This window comes from Glycine soja, chromosome 2 (assembly GCF_004193775.1).
Source record: "Glycine soja cultivar W05 chromosome 2, ASM419377v2, whole genome shotgun sequence".
Classification (NCBI taxonomy): Eukaryota; Viridiplantae; Streptophyta; class Magnoliopsida; order Fabales; family Fabaceae; genus Glycine; species Glycine soja.
In genome coordinates this window covers 42,250,011-42,269,863 of record NC_041003.1, presented here as the reverse complement: position 1 = coordinate 42,269,863, position 19,853 = coordinate 42,250,011, and the positions used below count along the sequence as shown (strand labels likewise).

The 19,853-nt window shown below is 34.8% G+C and overlaps 4 protein-coding genes across 12 annotated transcripts; all 4 read left to right on the top strand.

The window, feature by feature from the left end:
- Positions 1–525: 525 nt before the first annotated feature.
- LOC114395551 (serine/threonine-protein kinase CTR1-like) lies at positions 526–7,907 on the top strand. 3 transcript variants are annotated; one of them, XR_003663061.1, is made up of 15 exons: positions 526–1,940; positions 2,038–2,339; positions 2,471–2,615; positions 2,781–2,896; positions 3,224–3,402; positions 3,988–4,500; positions 4,587–4,627; positions 4,913–4,981; positions 5,228–5,328; positions 5,428–5,512; positions 5,596–5,694; positions 5,789–5,857; positions 6,289–6,486; positions 6,745–6,839; positions 7,336–7,907. XR_003663061.1 is itself a non-coding variant. In XM_028357371.1 (15 exons), exons 1-15 carry the CDS (start codon positions 1,131–1,133, stop codon positions 7,436–7,438), a joined length of 2,844 nt encoding a protein of 947 aa, XP_028213172.1. In that variant the 5' UTR covers positions 532–1,130; the 3' UTR covers positions 7,439–7,907. The 3 variants fall into 3 exon arrangements, 2 of the variants coding, with proteins under 2 accessions (XP_028213172.1, XP_028213164.1); XM_028357371.1 differs by having other exon boundaries at positions 532–1,940; positions 3,224–3,387; positions 6,355–6,486; XM_028357363.1 differs by having other exon boundaries at positions 534–1,940; positions 6,355–6,486.
- Positions 7,908–11,081: 3,174 nt separating this feature from the next.
- LOC114376438 lies at positions 11,082–11,790 on the top strand. Its single transcript, XM_028334559.1, has 3 exons — positions 11,082–11,089; positions 11,223–11,310; positions 11,422–11,790. Exons 1-3 carry the CDS (start codon positions 11,082–11,084, stop codon positions 11,788–11,790), a joined length of 465 nt encoding a protein of 154 aa, XP_028190360.1.
- Positions 11,791–13,279: 1,489 nt separating this feature from the next.
- LOC114395509 (protein SICKLE-like) lies at positions 13,280–18,735 on the top strand. 7 transcript variants are annotated; one of them, XM_028357322.1, is made up of 5 exons: positions 13,280–13,404; positions 13,490–13,555; positions 15,794–15,936; positions 16,701–17,013; positions 17,645–18,735. In XM_028357322.1, exons 4-5 carry the CDS (start codon positions 16,704–16,706, stop codon positions 18,364–18,366), a joined length of 1,032 nt encoding a protein of 343 aa, XP_028213123.1. In that variant the 5' UTR covers positions 13,280–13,404; positions 13,490–13,555; positions 15,794–15,936; positions 16,701–16,703; the 3' UTR covers positions 18,367–18,735. The 7 variants fall into 7 exon arrangements, with proteins under 7 accessions (XP_028213123.1, XP_028213106.1, XP_028213130.1 ...); XM_028357305.1 differs by having other exon boundaries at positions 13,280–13,416; XM_028357338.1 differs by having other exon boundaries at positions 13,284–13,382.
- On the top strand, positions 13,565–15,890 carry LOC114376431. The gene is made up of 2 exons (XM_028334548.1): positions 13,565–15,628; positions 15,794–15,890. The coding sequence occupies exons 1-2, from the start codon at positions 14,763–14,765 to the stop codon at positions 15,888–15,890; spliced, it is 963 nt and encodes a 320-aa protein (XP_028190349.1). The 5' UTR covers positions 13,565–14,762.
- Positions 18,736–19,853: the final 1,118 nt, after the last annotated feature.

Sequence of the window (19,853 nt, the reverse complement as noted above, 5' to 3'; positions counted from 1 at the left end):
TAGCACTTTATGTATTACACACATATAAAAACTATTAATAAGTTATTAATGTAATTTTAGTTTGACTTAATATCTTATTTAATAAGTATGATTTAAATTGATTTTTTATTTAATCGAATAAAAAACTGAACTATACATTTAATGAGTTAAATTAGAATAATTTATGTTACTCAATTTTGTGAATCCATAAATAATTGTGTATGGGTTGTTGTACTTAAGCTTTTAAAATAATTATTGCTTTATATATTTATTATTTTAAAAATAAAAATAATATCGTAAAAATATAATAAGGATTTATAATACAATTACAGCAATTAATCTTTTCACTATAAAATCTAAGGATAATTATAGGGGAAGTAAGGTCATGTAGTACTCTTTGTCCTTAAAAAAAGAAAAAAGAAAACCTCAGCTTCTTACTGCAATACCTTGCGCGCAGGTTCGCACTTGGTGGCTCTAGTTTATGTGTCGCGAACCCATTGGCCAGGGATTTACGTGTCACGACATGACGAAGGGTGCGCTCTACATCTCGAAGCGTACGTTAGCACTGACTCGACACTTTTTGGATTCCCCATCCCTTTGCAGCATTCCATGAACTAGCATGGCAACCCTTTCTTTTCTTCTGCATAAAATACATTACAACGTCGTCACAACATACCTTGCACCAAATCTCTTCATTCTCTCTCTCTCTCTCTCTCTCTAACACTTTCCACCGCCTCCGAAACTAAATTAGCTTCTTCTTAAGCTTATTATTAAAATAACACTTCCACAAACTCACGCTGCCTCCACGGTCCCTCCAGGGGTCAAAATCGATCGTCATCGAGTTTGGACCAACGTTCATTCAATCTGCAACTCTCGGTAGTACTACAGTGCTATATAGAAGAAACGAAACGAAACTCTATGGTGCTTAATAGTGTTGTTTGAGTTTTTAGGTTGAGAAAGAAAGAAAGACACGGCGACGAAGACGGAGAACAGTGGTGGTTCTTCTTCGCACGTGCGAGCGTGCTTCACCATCGTCTGTGCCTGCAGGTGTAGGTTCGTGTGGGTTGGTGGTTGAAAAAAAAGAGGTGGTTAAGATCACGGTTTTTGAGTGAAGGAACAGTGAGATTTTTTGTTTTTTATTTTTTTGAAAAATGCCTCACAGAGCAACTTACTTTTTCCCGAGGCAGTTTCCGGAAAGAGGATTGGATGAATCTTCGAAGCAGAGATTACATCACGAGAAGAGGAAAATCGTCAACTCCATCAAATCACCGGATACTACGACTTTTGCCGCCTTCGAAAGCGACGCGCCGAAAAAGCAAACAGCACCACCACAGAGTCAGAGTCAGAGTCAGAGTCACACACATGATGAGAAAAACGACGTTGTTTTCTCGTCCACTAAGCAAAACGCCGTCTCCGATTTATTCACCGACGGCGACAAGTTCCGAACCCAGCAGAAGCAAATCGCCGCCTTCTGCGACTGGTTGATCGATAAAAAGAAGGATGGCAACCGTCCTAGTCGTCACCATTTCAAACCTTATCCGAAGGAGGAGGAGGATGAACGTGAGCCTCTTCTTCCGCCGGCGGCGGCGCAGGCTGTGAAGGATGCCGTCGACCAGAGCTTCGACCGGCAGGTTTCGCTGCCGCGGCTGTCCAGCGGGAGCAGCCACGCCGGAAGCTTGTTCACGCTGGACGGCACCGCCACATTCTCCAGCGACGTCACCAAAGACGAAACGTCGTCGTTTTGTCAAGTCTTCGCCGAAGAAGACGCAACGAAGAAACAGCAAGAAGAGGAAGAAAAAGAAAAACGCAACACAGCGCAGAAGTACAAAGAAGGCTACTACCTGCAACTCGCGTTTACGAAGAGGCTATCTTGCTTGGCAAGTCTCGGGTCCGAACCGGTTCTCGCTCTCGACGCTGGCACCGAAACCTGGGACGCTGAATCCGTTTCGTATCGTCTATGGGTAATAGTAACAACTTAACAGAGCAAAACGATACTTGCTATATCTGTAGTTTATCGATTAGTAATTTTGTGCTTGGCTTTTTTTTTTTTTCTTTCAGGTGAGTGGGTGCTTATCGTACACGGATAAGATATCGGATGGTTTTTACAACATATTGGGGATGAATCCTTACCTGTGGGTGATGTGCAACGATGTGGAGGAAGAAGGGAAGCGGTTACCGACTCTGATGGCGCTTAAGGCGGTTGAACCCAGCGACACTTCCATAGAGGTGGTTCTTTTCGATCGGCACGAAGATTATCGGCTTAAGGAGCTTCAGGATAAAGCTCAAGAGTTGTATTCTGCTTCGGAGAACGCGTTGGTGCTAGTGGAGAAGCTCGGAAAACTCGTTGCCATATGCATGGGGTAAGATACTAAGATAAGAATATGATACTTCATGCTGGTCACTTTGTTTATTACGTCCTTCTTTGGATATTATTGTTTGTTTATTTTATCTAGTTCATTTGGTGTTGAGTTTTGTGTGTTTGTGTGTGAAGGGGTACATTCCCGGTGGAGCAAGGAGATCTACACAAGAGGTGGAAGTTGGTGAGTAAGAGATTGAGGAACTTTCACCAATGTGTTGTGCTTCCTGTTGGTAGCTTATCTAGTGGACTCTGTAGGCATCGCGCGATTCTCTTCAAGGTGAAGAACATGTTTCTTACTTCCTTAGTTATTTGTATATCTAATGTATGCGTTAAGAGGAGACGGTGTGTTAGTGTTGCTGATCTATTATTGGTTTTCGTAATCTCAGATTAGTTATTTACTTATTTGAAGTAATTTGATTTTATTTTGGTTTTGCGGATGCAGAGATTGGCGGATTACATAGGTTTGCCATGTCGAATTGCTCGAGGTTGTCGGTACTGTGCTTCAGATCATAGATCGTCTTGCCTTGTCAAGATTAAAGATGACAGACAGCTCTCAAGGTTAGCTCAATGGTCGTGTTTTGCTTTGTTGTTCTGAGTTTTGATACTTATGCTAAACAAAATATGTCTCTGCCCACTATACTTAAACGATAATCATAGTGGATAGCTTCTTATACAAATTTATGGATTGTTGAGTTGTATGAATTGTATCGTTGCACCTTTTGGTTTAGATTGCCCGTGCTAGAATTTTGGCATGCTACTGATGATTTATTGAGATTGTAGAGCATTCAATTAATTATTATAGTCTTCAGATCAGCTTATCAAGAACCTGAAATTTGTTTCATGTTTCCTCAGATTCCTTGATATATGCTAATTATATTTTAACAGGGAATATGTAGTTGACCTGGTTGGGGAACCTGGAAATATCCATGGGCCGGATTCATCTATTAATGGAGCATATGTGTCTTCAATACCTTCTCCTTTTCAAATTTCTCATTTGAAAGAATGCCAATCGCCATATGTGGATGTTGCAGCATGTTCTCAATCTCTTGGTAACACTTATTTAGGTGTGTTGTGCTTTATATATACCTGGAAATTTGGTCTTCCTATTGTATTGAACTATTCCTATTTCAAGTTCAGAATCTATGTAGCATTGAATCTTGACATATTCATGGTCACCCAGTTGCATATCATTTGAATCTTATTTATAATGGAGCTAAAATAATTTCACCAGGTGGGTACCTTTGGTATGAATTATACTCCATAAAATTTGTCCATTGATTTTGCAAATGATGCAGATGCACACATACATCATGCGTGCTTGTATTAATTGAACCATGAGCTATTTACATCATCAATCAAGTTTGAACCACGTGTTTCATTTTTCATTCCCTAAAAAATTTCAGTATGCCTAGTTCAAGGACTTCAATCTTTACTTTGTACTTTTCCTCTTGTCCAAGTCGTAATTTTTTTTAACAGATGCCTTGGAAATTTCCCTCCCTATCTTGTCGAACATGGTTGACTCTGAAAATTAAGATTGACACCTGCTGAGGACAGAAAATCCCTTGCATGCATAGTGCTGTAACAAATCTTAAGTTGCAGAGATCATTCCTATTCTGAAGTTTGACTTGTTGCTACTCAATCTGTTACAGGCAGTGTAAGGGAAGATCAACAAGCTGAAGAAATTGATCTGCAGAAAAATAATAATGGCTCTATTTATCCTGCAATAGATCAAACTCATGGAGGTGCAGAACCACCTCTAATTCCTTTTGGCTTGAAAGGGAATGACAAGGAATGTGCGATCCTAGGTTTATTAAATTTTCCTCCAGTATATGAAGGTGTTTCTAAGGATCTTCACCCAGCCACTAAAGCGTCATTACATGAATACCCCAGGCTCAGTAAAGATTCAGTTGTAGTACTAGAAGCTTCCAACAAAGAGATAGAGATCATTGTAAAAGGAAGTTCTGGGGTAAAAAGTAACTATAGGCAATCCACACTGAGCTCATCCAGTCAATCAAAACAGGAACAAGAGCAAGTAAAAATTAAAGTTGAAAATCAGGGTGCTAGTAATATTCCAAGATACTTGAATCTTGAACCATCACTTGCAATGGATTGGCTTGAGATACCATGGGATGATTTACGAATCAAAGAGCGTGTTGGTGCTGGTAAATTCTCTGCTTCTTCTGTTTCCTTTTTAAAGAACATGACTGATATGGTGATTCCAAATCTTAATACTCTTCTCTATGTGTAGGATCCTTTGGGACAGTGTATCGTGCTGAATGGCATGGATCAGTAAGTTTTGAATTAGTACTTGTTTGCTGCATTCTATGCACATACAAGTTCATGAATATTGCTTTGTATTGTCTTTCACTGTTCCTAGTTTCTTAAGTCTGAATCTAATTGACTATGATTGGTTGAATGAATGACATTTAGCTGCCAAGATGACTTTATCATATTGAACCATGGACATATCTTGTATTGTCTCCTTGAATAAATATTTTTAATACAGACTATTATTTTTCTATTCTAATATTCACTCATCATTATGGTGCATTTTACTGTTGTTTTAACTTGCAGGATGTTGCTATCAAGGTTTTAACAGTTCAGGATTTCCAAGATGATCAATTGAAAGAGTTTCTAAGAGAGGTTAGTCTTCTGAAAATGGATTAAACAAATGTAATGTGATCCCTATATATTGCAATTCTTTAGGATCTGTATTATTTTGATTTATTGGTGTCTGTGGTTCAGAGCTTAAAATTATATCCTTTTATGCGTCCTTAGTTTGAGTATAATAATGTTGGGATTTCATTTTACAGAACTCACTTCTGTTCCCTTCTCTAAAGGGGTAAATGAAGCATGTTAAAATTCAAGTCGTTATTTTCATTGCTGTAGGTTGCAATAATGAAACGAGTACGTCATCCAAATGTGGTGTTGTTCATGGGTGCAGTTACTAAACGTCCCCATCTATCTATAGTAACAGAATATTTGCCTAGGTAAGCCATCCAACTATTTTTGTTGTTAACTATATTATTGAATTTTCTTTCATAAAGGTTTGAGTGTCTCACTGATGTTTCCTGGTGCATTTATGACAGGGGCAGTTTATTTCGCCTAATACATAAGCCAGCATCTGGTGAGATTCTAGATCCAAGGAGAAGATTACGGATGGCTTTAGATGTGGTTTGTGCCAGATATTATTACTTTTGTCTAATCAATAAATTAATTTGTAGATTATATATGATATATGATTTGTGTAATTGTAGGCTAAAGGGATCAATTATCTCCACTGTCTAAAGCCTCCAATTGTGCACTGGGATCTCAAAACCCCAAATCTGTTGGTGGACAGAAATTGGACTGTAAAGGTATAATGGAACTGAACGAGCACTAGAGTTTCTCATTGAATTTTTTAAAATATTGTGCTCAGTATATGATATATTTTTGTCATTTCTTGCTCAGGTCTGTGATTTTGGATTGTCCAGATTTAAGGCAAACACTTTCTTATCATCAAAATCCGTTGCTGGAACAGTAAGTTTCTCGTTCTCAGATTATGTGCATAAGCATGATGATAAGAAAAAAAAATTATGCACATTAGGATTGAAAATTATTGAGTAGCAATTTCAGGTTTGAAGTAAGGAGAGTTCATAACTAATGTTGCTCTACATGAGTGCTCCTTGATTCAAATAGACAACAGTGCTCTACATGAGTGCTCCTTGAGTCGGTGCTAAGATCAATGATAAAATAATGATTTAGATAGATGATTGATACCAGTAGGGTTGGATGTATGACTGAAAATTGTTTGATGACAGTTTGGGGTGGGAAGGATGTGCTTTTTCAGGAGTGTTTTAAGGGAGCAATTTGTGTCCAGTAAATCATCTGCCTTAGTAGGTTTTGCATCTTGGTGTACATAAAGGAAAATGTCTTTCAACAAAAGTGGTCATTCTATTAATATTTTGCAGGTTGAACTTTCACTTCACGGTGCCACATCTTCAATAAGTGTGTAACTCTCTTAATTTTATTTTCAGCCTGAGTGGATGGCTCCAGAAATTCTTCGAGGAGAACCTTCAAATGAGAAGTCTGATGTTTACAGTTTTGGGATTATCCTGTGGGAACTTGTGACTCTGCAACAACCATGGAATGGACTTAATCATGCCCAGGTAAATATGTTGGGCATTTAGGGTCTGAACTACTGATGCTTGAAGTTTGATCATTTTTGCTTAATCTTTCCATTTATATATATATATGGTAACAAGGAGGATCACTACAAGAGATTACAAATTTTAAACTAAAAAGAAACTATAAAACTGAAAGAGGCATAAATGCGAACTTGCATATTTCAAATAGCAGGTTGGCAAAATGAAACCAGCAAAGTTTATTGATGAAATTTGTAAACTCATCTTTATGTGTACATTCAGGTGGTTGGAGCTGTCGCTTTCCAGAACAGGAGACTTGCTATCCCTCCAAACATCTCCCCAGCATTGGCCTCCCTCATGGAATCTTGTTGGGCCGAGTAAGTGTTATTTATGTCATGTTTTCTGGTAATGCACAATATGCAACAATTGTACTGTTCCTGGCAAAAAGGCAATAATTTAGGCCTCCATATGTATAAATCTTGATATTTCTAGTGAATAAATGTGGCCGGATCAATTAGAATTTCTGAACAACCCATGCCTTATTTACATGACGATTGTTAGGCTTTCATGTGTTTTATATTTAAGTAGTTGATTGACCGAATTCCATTTTGGAATTGTTGATTATTGGATAGTATAATTGAAGCCAAAAATTAAAGAAGCGGGCTAACTTCCAGTCTGTTATGCTTCGTTGCAACTCATTAAGAGTTTAAGATCTTCTGATGTGTCTTTACTCTTACCAAATTCCACCTTCTATGTAAAGAACTTCTACTTTTAGGGAAAAAATGATTATAATTGGTGTTTTATTGCCTTGTTAACTGCATCCATTTTGTACCATTTTATTTCTTTCTAACACTTGCTAATTTTTTTCTGCAGTAACCCTGCTGATCGTCCATCTTTTGGTAGCATAGTTGAATCGTTAAAGAAGCTACTGAAGTCACCAGCAGATGCAATAAAAATGGGTGGGGCAGTAACATAAGGAGTATTCTGCCCGTGGCTGGGGCTTTTGGTTGCAGAAATTTATTCAATTAACCTGACCCTCGTTGGTCATATCATATACTCCTATTTGATGATGGCATGAAGCCCTTTGGACTTTGGTTGTTGCAATTGTATATCGATCGGTTGATTCATGCTAACCCATTTCGTAAGGGCACTTAAAGCATTCTAAGTTCTCTAGCTAGCTGGCCCTTTGGACTCTTCTGCTAAAATGATGACCTCAAGCTCTTTTATCTATAGCTTTGAGATCAATAAAAAAAAATTCTGACTTGCTCCCCCCAAGCTATAAATTATTTGGAGCTTGCTATTGTTTTTCAGATGGTATATATGTAATAAATTATTTGACAATATGTATCTCATATCTCGTCTAGAACCCTGTTCTTAAGTTTCTGATTGTGGTGCAAATTACCCACTCCATTCTAAGAAGGCAATTGTGTGTGTCGTTATGGAAATTTCATTACTGTTTTTTACGTACCCCAGCGCCTGAAATGTCTTTGATTTTATAAAATTAGTTTTAGTTAGGAAAATTGAAACGAAGTGATGTATGCTTAAATTTTTTGTATCTAGAGACTAGAGAAGTATTTTATTTCATTTTAAAGTTTGAAATGAAGTAACGTTTTTTATTTACGTCACTTGAACCTTATTATTTTCAATTGGTATTTGACCGATTATTTTCCTTCAAATTCTTTCAGATGTTTGTTAGGTTTTTGATGAAGAACTTTCTTATTTGACCTTACAGATAAACTTTGCGAGAAGTCGATATTAAGAGTTTTTTTTTTTTACTTCATATAGTTAGATATAACTTGAATTAGTTAATATAAAAAATAATAGTAAGACGATAAATAATGTAAGTTTGTATAGCCAATCATGTCTACCTAATATTCTAAAAAAATTAATTGTTATATAACCCTATTAAAAACTATATTTATGATGATTTTTAATTAATTAATAATAGATCAACTAACAAAATTATTTTTAGTTTAATTTACATGAGAGTGTATTTATGGTCTATTCAAAATAAAATTAAAATTTTATTATGCTTAAAATAACACATAATTTAGCATAAGATTTCATGAGAAAATGTAGATGATCCTATATTAAATCAAATTTATTTCAATCAGAGTTATTCTTATTATAACACTTTTTTTATTGAGTAAAATAATAGGAAATGCATGTTGAAAGAGAGATGTTAATACATAAAAGAAAAGGTAAATGTTAAATTTTTTTTTATCAATTATCTTGTTAAAAAGTACTACATTAATTGGTATTTTTTTTAATTTTTTCTTCTAACTTAAATGGATCCTCACACAAAGTAGTAAATGCAATTTGAAGTAGTTTTTTTTAATGTGTCCTTGAATTCAATCAATTGTTAATTATAGGTCAAATTAAATGTGTGTTTGGAATTACTTTTGTGGTCAAACATTGAAAATTCAATTGACCGTGATGTTTGACTTCTTTGCTAGAGCGATTCACTTCACCATAATCGATTTTGAAGCAAAGTAGGATCGGGGTAGCTTCCACGTACATGTAAAATTGATTTTTGCTTATGGGTCTTTGATTTCTTTTATTTTCCCTTCACCCAAATCTAATCTCTATCACCCAACAAGTTTTACATCTAGGTCTTTGATTTTCTTCAAATTAAACTATCCACCCACCAATTAATGTTTATGGGCATTTGATGTTATGTGTTTATGTTTTGCCGTCATTGTACACCTGTTTATCTGATGGACATTCAATTTTCTAATTTAGTTGCTTTTGTTTTGAATAGTGTTGGGCAAACTTGTTGTATTTAATGTTGATAATTTCTTTTGTAATATGGATTGCAATCACATCTTAACTAGTGCAACCTTTTTTTCTTTACATTTGGGAGAGAAAAAGGACTTCGCTATTTTGTTCCAGGTGATTTGAATCAAACTAGATTATTTTTGCTGTAATTAATGGGTTATCAACTACCATTTGCTTAGACTCTATTTAATTTGCCTATGTTCATTTATCTCACAAAAGAATGTCATCCTCTTTTGTCTCTCTGGTAGGTCTTTGCTACTTTCAATTTTATTTTCTTGTGTTTTTATAATTTGTGTCTCATTTTAATGCATAACTTTCAAAAACTTGGTGCAGAGGCTGATGAATGAGTTTATTGAAGGAGATTGTTGAAGTTAAGAAAAAAAAGATGATATAAAAACTATTACAATGTGAGTTTCTTTTGACAAATATATATTGTTTATGTTTTGTGTTTTGACAAGTGTTCAACCCTTTATCTGATAGTATACACTAATTTGCAAAAGAATTATAATCATTACTTAAACCTTTGAGCCATTACCAAGCATCAATTTTAGCTTTATACAAAATATGAGATTGTTCTAGTTTGGTCTTGCATCTCTATCTGTTTTTTCTTTCTTTCACAAAATCTCCAAACAAGTTTTGTATTACCACTAACTAAATATGAGATTATTAAGTGGTAATATGTGGATCCATTTATCCGCCTATTACATTATTTGATATACGGAAGAAAGAATGTAAATAACTTGCTTTTTAATTTGAATAGGACAAACTGAACATAGCATTACCGATAAAAATTATAGATATCATTCCACTTTTGGGAGATAACAACAACAATAAAGGATATGGCACATTTGATGAGAGATATAATAACTTCTAGGAACCCAAACAAATTTAAGGTTTAGATTTTGATCTTATGTTCCTTATTCGGGTACTATTTCAAGGTTCTTAAACTCCACACAAAATCAATTTTGAGTGTTAGCTAGATTTTAATACTCTTTTTTTGTGTCTTTACTCAATTCATCTAAACAAACATGGTAGAAGGAGACCTAGACATTTTACAATCATCTAGTTTTAGATGATATCTTTCCAACCTAATTGGTCCCATAATTTTTAAAATCTCATAGAATATGTTATGAATACTTTCGTAAAGCATGTCAAAACTGTCAAGGCGTTGGACAAATTTGTGTATAAACAATGTTTGCATTAATTTGAGTTAGGTAATGTTTGAACCGTGACTTGAGAGCGTTCCCCTTGTTATTATACACCTTAGAGGTACATAAAATCAACCTTCCCCAAGTCTCTAACCTTTTCTAACACCTTCTAAGCTTAGGAAAAATTAGGAGTCCTAAACTACACCAGGAAAGTATGTTGAATCCTATCTAAAAAAAATGTATTGTATTAAAATTAGAACTAGTAGTGACTTGGATTGAATCAGATTAAACACTTTGGTGGTCCTCTTTATATTTCAAATGCTTTTGGTCCCATAATATTTAAAGACCCGTATAATATTTGACAAATATAATGCCAGAACATGTCAAAGCTGTGAAGTTGTAAAATTCTCTGCATAATGTTGCGGTTTAGGTGTTCCTTTGATCATTTAAAGTCCTTGTACCTAGTTAGGAATTATTCTCTTGTTCCCTTGTACATTATATGAGTGTAAGATTGACCTTGTTTATGTCCCTAACCATAGTTAAGAGGAGGAAAAGTAAGAAACATGAAACTAATTATCAAAAATTGTTTATTTGGTCTAAAATTATGAGTGCTGAGAAAGAAAAAGATTCTTGAGACATTAGATCAATTGAAAGCTTTATTATAGCATGCTTGGAACAAGTGTCCAAAGGAGTATGAGTCGGTACTAGTTTTTCCAAGAATTGATGGACTGGAATTGCATCCAAATTTAAGGAGTTGACTGGAAAGAGTTATTACAAAATAAAGTTTAAGAATAAGTTTGATAATCTCATAAGAGAATGACAAGTTTGGTATAGACTATTTGGTAAAGAAATCGGTCTAAGATGGGACAATGCCAAAAGTAGTGCTGATGCAAGTGATGAGTGGTGGGAGAAAAAACAATTGGTATGTGTTATATAAATGTGTATTGTAATAAGTCTAAGATTTTTGTAAAGTATATTTATTTCATTATAAATTCTAAATGTGCAGGAAAATCCTTTATATTGAAAATTTAAGAACAAAGGACTTTCATTTACTCACAAGTTGACTGAACTTTTTGAGAATGTAGTTGCTAATAGAGAGTTCCAATGGGCACCCTTATCTAGGATTTTTCCAGCTGGTGTTGAGGTTGACATGAATGATGTGTATCGCTCAAGTCTTGATGGCATTGGTGTAGATGTAGAGGAAAGTTCAAGGGAGAGTGAAGATACAAGTGTCAATGCAACAAATACAAGTGTTAGTGCAACTGATGCTTTTGGGAAAATTAATTTGAATGATTCACAAGGAATTGTCAACCAAGAAATTGGTTGCCAAAAGAGTACAGAAAAGAGAAAGAGAATCAATCACCCTGAAAAGTTAAACAAGAAGAAGGCAACTACCTCTTAAAGAATTGTTGATGTTGTTAATGTCATTGTAGATGCATCTAAGTCCTGCAATGAAGTTGTGGCAAGTGCATCTATTCAAGAAGTGATGAATGAGCTTAAGGCACTACCTGAATTACAAAATGATTGTGTATTTCATATACAATGTTGCAACTTGATGTTGTTCAAGCCAGCAAAAAAAATGTTCATTGCCATGCGAGGTTTAGATGAGCAAAGGATGCATTGGCTTAAGGATGCATTTAAAACCCCTTTACTATTCAAGGTTACTAACTAGATGCGTGTATTAGGGATGCAATTAAAAAACCACTTACTATTATGTAGTAGTGCTTAGATGGTTGCTTGTGATTCTATGAGTCATGTTTTGTTGAACTCATATTATGTTTTGCTGTCAAATTTGCTCATGTTTCTTATTTGGCTTGTGACGAACCATACTATGTTTGATAATGAACTTATGTTTTATCATGTGTATCTTGATATATTATGTATTTTGTAATACAATTTCTATACAGGTCAAAATGAATGACTTACTTGAACAATTTGAATCAAATAACAATGAAGATGATGAACTTATGGAGCATGCATCTTATGTGGGTGTGCTTGTTGACGAATATGCAATAAAACATCTATGCAAAAAGCCATGTAGAACTTGTGAACAAACATGTCATATATGGGTGCAAAAAGTATTGCAAGATCATTCTATTCGTTGTTATGAAATGTTTCATATGGAAAAACATATTTTTTAACCAGCTTTACTCTGAATTGGTTGATCATGGTTTAAAACCCACTAACTACATAGGAGTTGAAGAAATGGTTGCATTGTTTTTAAACATGGTTGGCCATGCGAGAGGAAATAGGAATCTTTAAGAGAGATTTCAACACTCTAGAAAGATTGTGTAAGTAGACATCTCCATAATTAATTGCTCTCCTAAAGTTTAAGGAATATATTAGGCCATTGAATCCTTTGTTTCATGATAGTAATGCCAAAATAGAACATGATTCAGGATATCAATCATTTTTTAAGATTGTAAGAAATTTTAAATTTAAATTATTACATCCTATAATAAATTATTTGGATAAATAAGTTAAATTATACGATTTATAAAGTGAGATTCACTCTCCAAATTTTCTTAGTTAAACATTTTTTTAATATTCTCTTTTTTCTCTTTCAAAATACATTTCATAATTTATACTTTACCTTATAAGTTATAACTAATCAAAAGATATTAAACATCATATTATGTTCCTCTAACCAAAATCATCTTATCTTTATTTATATATGATCTTCAAGTATCTATCATTTTAAATCCATTTTATTTTATCTCTATATTCAAATCATTTTTAATATTTTATAAATAATACAAATAATTAGAAATAATCATATATCATAATTTAAATACTTCATTATAAATCTTTATCATGTCTACAAATATTTATTTATTATAAATTTTAATTATAACATACTAATTTATATTTATTAAAAGAACGTGGGCAACAAGAAGAATTCTGAAAATTCTCTCATCCCCGCTTCTGAACCTAGCCTTCCTTCCTCTGTCTCGAGCTCTCATCCTCCACGGCCCCGTGTTAATGCTTTAATCTGTAACTCTCTTTCCATTCAGAGGTTACTATTATTGTACGTTTTTCTTTCTCACACTCTTTTTTATTTTTCTTTAACCTAAAACTCACTCTTTCCCCGGTTTCTTCAGAACTCCATTCTCGGCTTTCTTCGAAGCGTTGAGCTAAGGGACTTGAGGACTGAAGACAGAATCACTGTGAGTTTCCTTTTTGACGTTTGTTTGTTTGTTACATCAAAATTTTCGCCACCACGCAGTGTTATTTTTTTTTGAGTTTGTATGTGACTTTAGGTTAGGAAGGAAAAAAAAAAGGGATTGGAAACTTGACCTTGGATTGCAATGTTACTTAGTATTTGTTCTGTTCAACAATTTCGCATCGTTGTATGTACTTAAAATTTGATAGAATTTAAAGCATTTTAATTGGAAAAGATTGTTTCTAAGGGAATGGGGTTGAATCATTTGCCCTAAGCCCCTAAGTTAATTTGAATTCAGTTGGGGATTTAAGTCACTAAACTGTGTTGTAGGAGATATGTTAGTTGCCTGAACTTCTGTTCATGGCTTTTTTGAAAACCTATTCAGTTCACATTGTTTCTATTGGTCCAAGTTTCCCATATAGACTACACTCTGTATGATTGAATTAATTATTATTTTGTGAGAATCTTACTTTGTACTCTGTTAGATCTCTATGAAGTTGAATATTGCGTTAATTACCTACTCTGACATGAATTTTTCCAATTACTCACGTTCTGGACTCTGATCCAGACATGCACTTCATCTATCTGACTGTTGTTAACACTTGGATGTTTCTCCAGTCCTCACTCTCTCTCTTTCTCTCTGTCCATCAACTCCATGACTCTTTCAGGATACCATATCCATCATCAACTTCGTCACTCTTGGTAAAAGCCATCTTGCACCTCTTTCTTTCTCTCATCAACACGGCTTCCATGTTCTTCTACCTCTAACTTCACATTAGGTCTGTTCTGTTTCTGTGGGTTTGTGAATCTTTGTGTCGTTATGTTTGATGAAATGCCACAACCATCACAAACTATAGAATTCCTCTGAACTGTAATGTAGAAAGCTGTTTTGATTTTTAGAATTTCAAAGATCGAGCTTTCTACAACTAGTTCTTCGCTTACATGGAATGAAACCATATACATGTTCAATGTTCATAGAAAACTCACCATTGCCACGATTACCTACGCTGTTGTCTTTTAAATGCCATTTTCCTATTCAGTTGGTGCCTAGCTTATATATACAGTTCAAGTGACAATTTATCACTTCTTTAACAATGGTGAAATTGCTTCTTCATTCTCTCTTGTTTGGTTGCAATGTTTCTGGCACCAAAGTAGCTGTTATGTGGATGCACTTGTTGCATGTCTAAGTAATAAGAGAAACTTTAGTATTAATGCCTTTGAGCTGGTTATTAGAGAACCTAAGACCAATAACTTCAAATAACCCCTCTAGAAAATTGGGCTCACTTGGTGGTATGTTAAAATACACATCTGTTGAAACTTATTCAGTCCTTCAAGCAAGCTGCCTTCAACACTGGTTTAAAAACTGGCAAGCACTTAGGAGAAACAAATTGACAGCTAGCACTTTTGCTGCTGCTATTGGGTTTTGGCATCGGCAAAGGGTCCAGCTGTGGTTAGAGAAGATTGGTGCTATTGAACCTTTCTCTGGAAACCTTGCCACCTGTTGGAGCAATATCAAAGAGGAGGATGCACTTGAAAGATACAAACTGATAACTGGAAATACCGTGCGTTTTCCTGAATTTCAGGTCTATGATGCACACCCAGAAGACAGCTGGCTAGCTGCTTCACCTGATGGCGTTATTGACAGTATGGTGCATGAGTTGCCTTCTTGTGGAGTACTGGAGATAAAGTGTCCATATTTTGATGGGGACATAAGTAAAGCTTTTCCTTGGTTTCGAATTCCAATTCACTATATTCCTCAAACTCAGGGTTTAATGGAGATTCTAGGAAGGGATTGGATGGATTTTTATGTTTGGACTCCTAATGTTAGTAGTCTATTCAGGATATACCGCGATGCCGAGTATTGGGATTTAATGAAAATAGCACTATCTGATTTCTGGTGGAAGCATGTCTATCCAGCGAGAGAGTTGTATAGTAGTAATGTTATAACACATCCCCTATTTCAATTAAGATCAATGAGGCCTGCTCCTAGACATGAATTATGTAGAGATATTGTTTATAAAAGCAAACACATTGCTGCTAATTCTAAGTTGTTGATGCGGGAGATACATGGGAAACTGTTAAATTGATGTCTCCAGCTGTTAGAGAAGATTCATTACAGTAGAACCAAACTCTATATCATAGATTACATGATATTTGAGTGGTGAGTGTGAATCAATATAGTTCATGAATAAATTTATTTTGCTGAAGAATGACATTATGAATCTGTTGTGTTGATTTGCAGATTTAAGGAGTTGATTGTTAGATGTGATTATTTGAAGTTGGAGATTGGAGACTGGAGTGAGACAGGCTTAAAAGGTTATAGAACTATGCAAAATTGAGAAATCTGATATTGAGTAAGAGGAGAGTTTGGCAACAAGTATACCTGTAATTCTCTTCAACCTTTTTTTTTTATTGTTCTTACAAGACATCTTCTTGTATTCTATGAGATCAGTTGGATCTCTTTTCTATTAATAATAAAATCATTTGATACTTGGAGTTAAATGTTCATAATAGGATTTTACATGCCATAAAATCCAGTTTGAGGTTGCAGGACTCTTTCCTTTTCTCTTCCTCTCTTTGATTTTCCCTGATATTAAGACTCTCTCTTCTCATAGTCAGTGTGACCCAGTTCTTTAGGTTCTGGCAAGGTGATTTCTTAGTTCTACTGAACTTGAATTGAAGCTTTGATTGTAATTTTAATCTTGATTGGTTGTTAATTTGGTTTTTCTTATTGCAATTTGCACTATCTATGAATGTTTGGAAGGTTCAAGTTTGTAGTTTTTGCTGGTAGTCTTGAATGTGTTTGTTAAGCTATCATGTTATTTCATATCCAGTGTTTGGAGTGAAAAGGTTCAAATTTTGTCAGGTGTTGTCTTTGGCATTTTCTGAAATAAGTAAAGGGCGCATTAAATAATAATCTGGGAATTAGAATATTACTATTTATCTACAAAATTAGCAGTTTTTCGTAAGTTTCTTGTTAAATTAAATAAATGAAAAATTAAAAGGGCATGAGCTCTGAGAAGCTATTTGTTTTGCTTTGCTATTTTCATGCTGTTTGAGCGCAGTTTTAAGTTCATGCATTTGTGACAGATTTGTGGTGGGTATTATCCATAGTGACTTGTGGCTGTAATTGCTCTTTGGATTCTCAGGTTATGGAGGATTCAGAGCAAAGGAAGAAAAGGCTGAAACAAATGCGTGTGCAAGCTGACCAAGCTGAAGTTTCTGGTGGCAGGGAAGGTTCTGTGGTGCCCGGTTTTCTCTCAAATCCCCTGATTGAAGCTCCTTCAACTATGCCATCACGGGATACATCATATGCTGCTCCAAGGTTTGACTATTATACTGATCCAATGAGTGCCTTCTCATCTAAAAGGAACAATGCCAGTACCCAGGCTGCACCGGATAATTTCCCTCCTTCAAAATTTGGTGGTCCTCCTATGGCACAATATTCATCACCACATCCAGGTACTGATATCTCTATCCGTTACTTTTTACCTGATGTTGGTATCCTTTAATTTGAGATTTGTAACTAACTATCCAATCAGAATCTTGTAGATTCATGTAACATTAAGATAGTAAACCTGACTTATGCTGAATATTTCTTATACTACATCCATGCATGCAGACTAAGGACTTCACAATCCCTCAACACCCCTTCCCCTCTGACACCTTTTTAGCAAGTGGACTGATATTTTTTCAATTCAAATATTTAGTTTACATTGAATAAGTTCTCAGAAGATTATTTACATCAATTGACTATGATCTACTCTTTTAAATTTTGACTAGATTAAGAAGGAAGTCTAGTATTCCAAAGATTATGTTAACCATATCAATTTAGCCTAAAGGACTTGGTTGAATCCCAATCTTTCAAGTACTAAAACTTCATGCTACTCCTTAATGTATGAGAAGTTTCTCTGGTTGATTTTTATTACAATAATGGTTGAATAAAGGTAGGCAGCATTGCTTTTTATGAGTAATTGTACTTTATGTCTTTAGTATTAATTACCTGGAATTTCTCTCATGTACTCGGATCACTATCTAGATTTACCTTTACCTTTTCCTCTGACAATTCTCATTCATTGACTGAAAATAACAGAATCAAAAAATCCACAGATGACTCCACATCCCATTCAAGCATCGCCAGCAGCATATAGAAACCCAGTTTGGAGTGGACCTGGTGGTCCTGCTCACTATAACTTTCCGTTACATCCATCAAGTGGTGGTACTTATCCAAGTCCTAGATTTGAACCATCGGGTGGTCCATTATATAACACTGCCCAGGGCATAGCTCACCAGCCCAGTTACAGTCCTAATCCTCCTTATCCAGGATACGTGAACAGTCCTAGGCCCAGTTACAGTCCTAATCCCTCTCCAGGATACAGTAACTGCCCTATGCCCAGTTACAGTCCCAATCCTTCTCCAGGATACAGGAACAGTCCTAGCCCTGGTCAAGGGCGAGGCAGGGGTTTCTGGCGCAACACGGGAAGCCCTGTTTCAGGATGGGGTAGTGGACAAGGACCGAATTTTCATGGTCATCGGTCCAACGAAAACACAGTTCATGGTCCAGACCGATTTTACAAGAGGTCCATGGTTGAAGATCCATGGGAGCATTTAGAACCTATTATATGGAAGGCAAATGATGGATATTTAAACACTTCACGTGTACCTCTGAATTCACAACCCTGGATTTCAAAAGCATCAAGTACAAAAGGGGAGGGATCATCTGCTGCTTCTGTCAAGTCCAGTTCCGAACCAAGCCTTGCTGAGTACTTGGCTTCTGCATTCAATGAAGCTGCCAATGATGCAGAAAATGTATGATGATGACAGCTGATCGTTTCATGAAGGGCCCTTCATGATGTTACAGAGGGAAACGAATTTCCAACCAGTGAAAAAAAACTGAATAAATTACAAGTCATTTCATAGATGAATGCCAAGGGGGTCAGCTGTTTGGTGTTACTGTTTGTATTGATACACCAAACATCATGAGAAAATTTTAGGGATGTGTTCGGGTTACTTGGCACGGTTTGATCAGTTGACATCTAATTAATTTTGTACTATCTGAAATACACTGTAAATGTACTAGTGCAGATAAAAAGTCCTTGCATAATTTGACTTAAAGTAGAAACTGCAAAAACTACAATCACATGTTGAGCACAGGTATGGGGTGAAATCACTCACAGTTAGCATTTAATTGGCCGCTAGGGTATTATTGAAGTGCTTTTCAAATTACACTATGACTATAACATCGCATTTGCACGTTTGACATTTTAAACCACTGTTAATCTTTTGTATTAATATTACAAAGTAATATTATTTAGGCAAGCCAGAGACATATAGACGAATAGAATCATAGAAGTTATTTTGGAAAGCCCAGGCTGCCATGGGATTAGATAACAGCGGTTTTCAATAATGAAAACAGAGGCTTTTCGTGCGATAGCGTTTTTTTAGACTTTAAAACTCATTTTTCTTAGTGTAAAACCATTTGGGAGGTTTTTTGGGGGGTAAAACATTCTACAAAATGTTGTCTCCGTTTTGCTTCTAAGTTGACGTTGATTATGTAGGTGAGCTTGATTTATTATTTAGGAAAAAAGTGTTTTAGTATTTATATTTTCAGTCAATCATAGTCAATGTCTATATTTTCATGATGAATTTGATCTTCAAATTTTATAGAACTTGCAAAAAAGGTTATATTAGATAAAAGCACGTAACTTTAGTTCTTTTTTTCCTAAAAATTATTTAAAATGAGAACCAAATTGATCAATATAAAAATACGTAGACCTGGACTACGTTTGATAATATAGACTAAAAATAAATTTTCCCTATGATTTATCATGATTCCTTAATTTTGTTTATTTTAAGTATTTGTGTAACAAATGATTTAATTTGTATGATAATATTTGAAATAACAGTCATCTCACTTTTGGCTATCCCGGGGTAGTGTTTTTACATTTTAGAATTGGCTTTAATGTTTTTGTTTCCTGCAAGAGTGAGTGTTTTTTAATTTATGGTCCTTCTAAAATGATTTTTCTAATTTTAATATTTGTAAATTAGTGTTTTTTTAATTTTGATTCTTATAAGTTTTTTTTTCTTTAGTCTTTGTAAGTCTATATTTTTTTTTAATTTTAGTTATTTTAAGATTCTAATTTATTTATTTATAGTTCCCATAAGTTTGTGCTAACAAAGACCAAAGTTAAAAAAACACAAATTTATAAGAACTAAAATTAAAAAAAAAAAAAAGAACTTACAAAAAAAAAGGAAAAAATGCCAACAAGAAAAAAAAAATTTAAACCTTTAGAATTAGAATA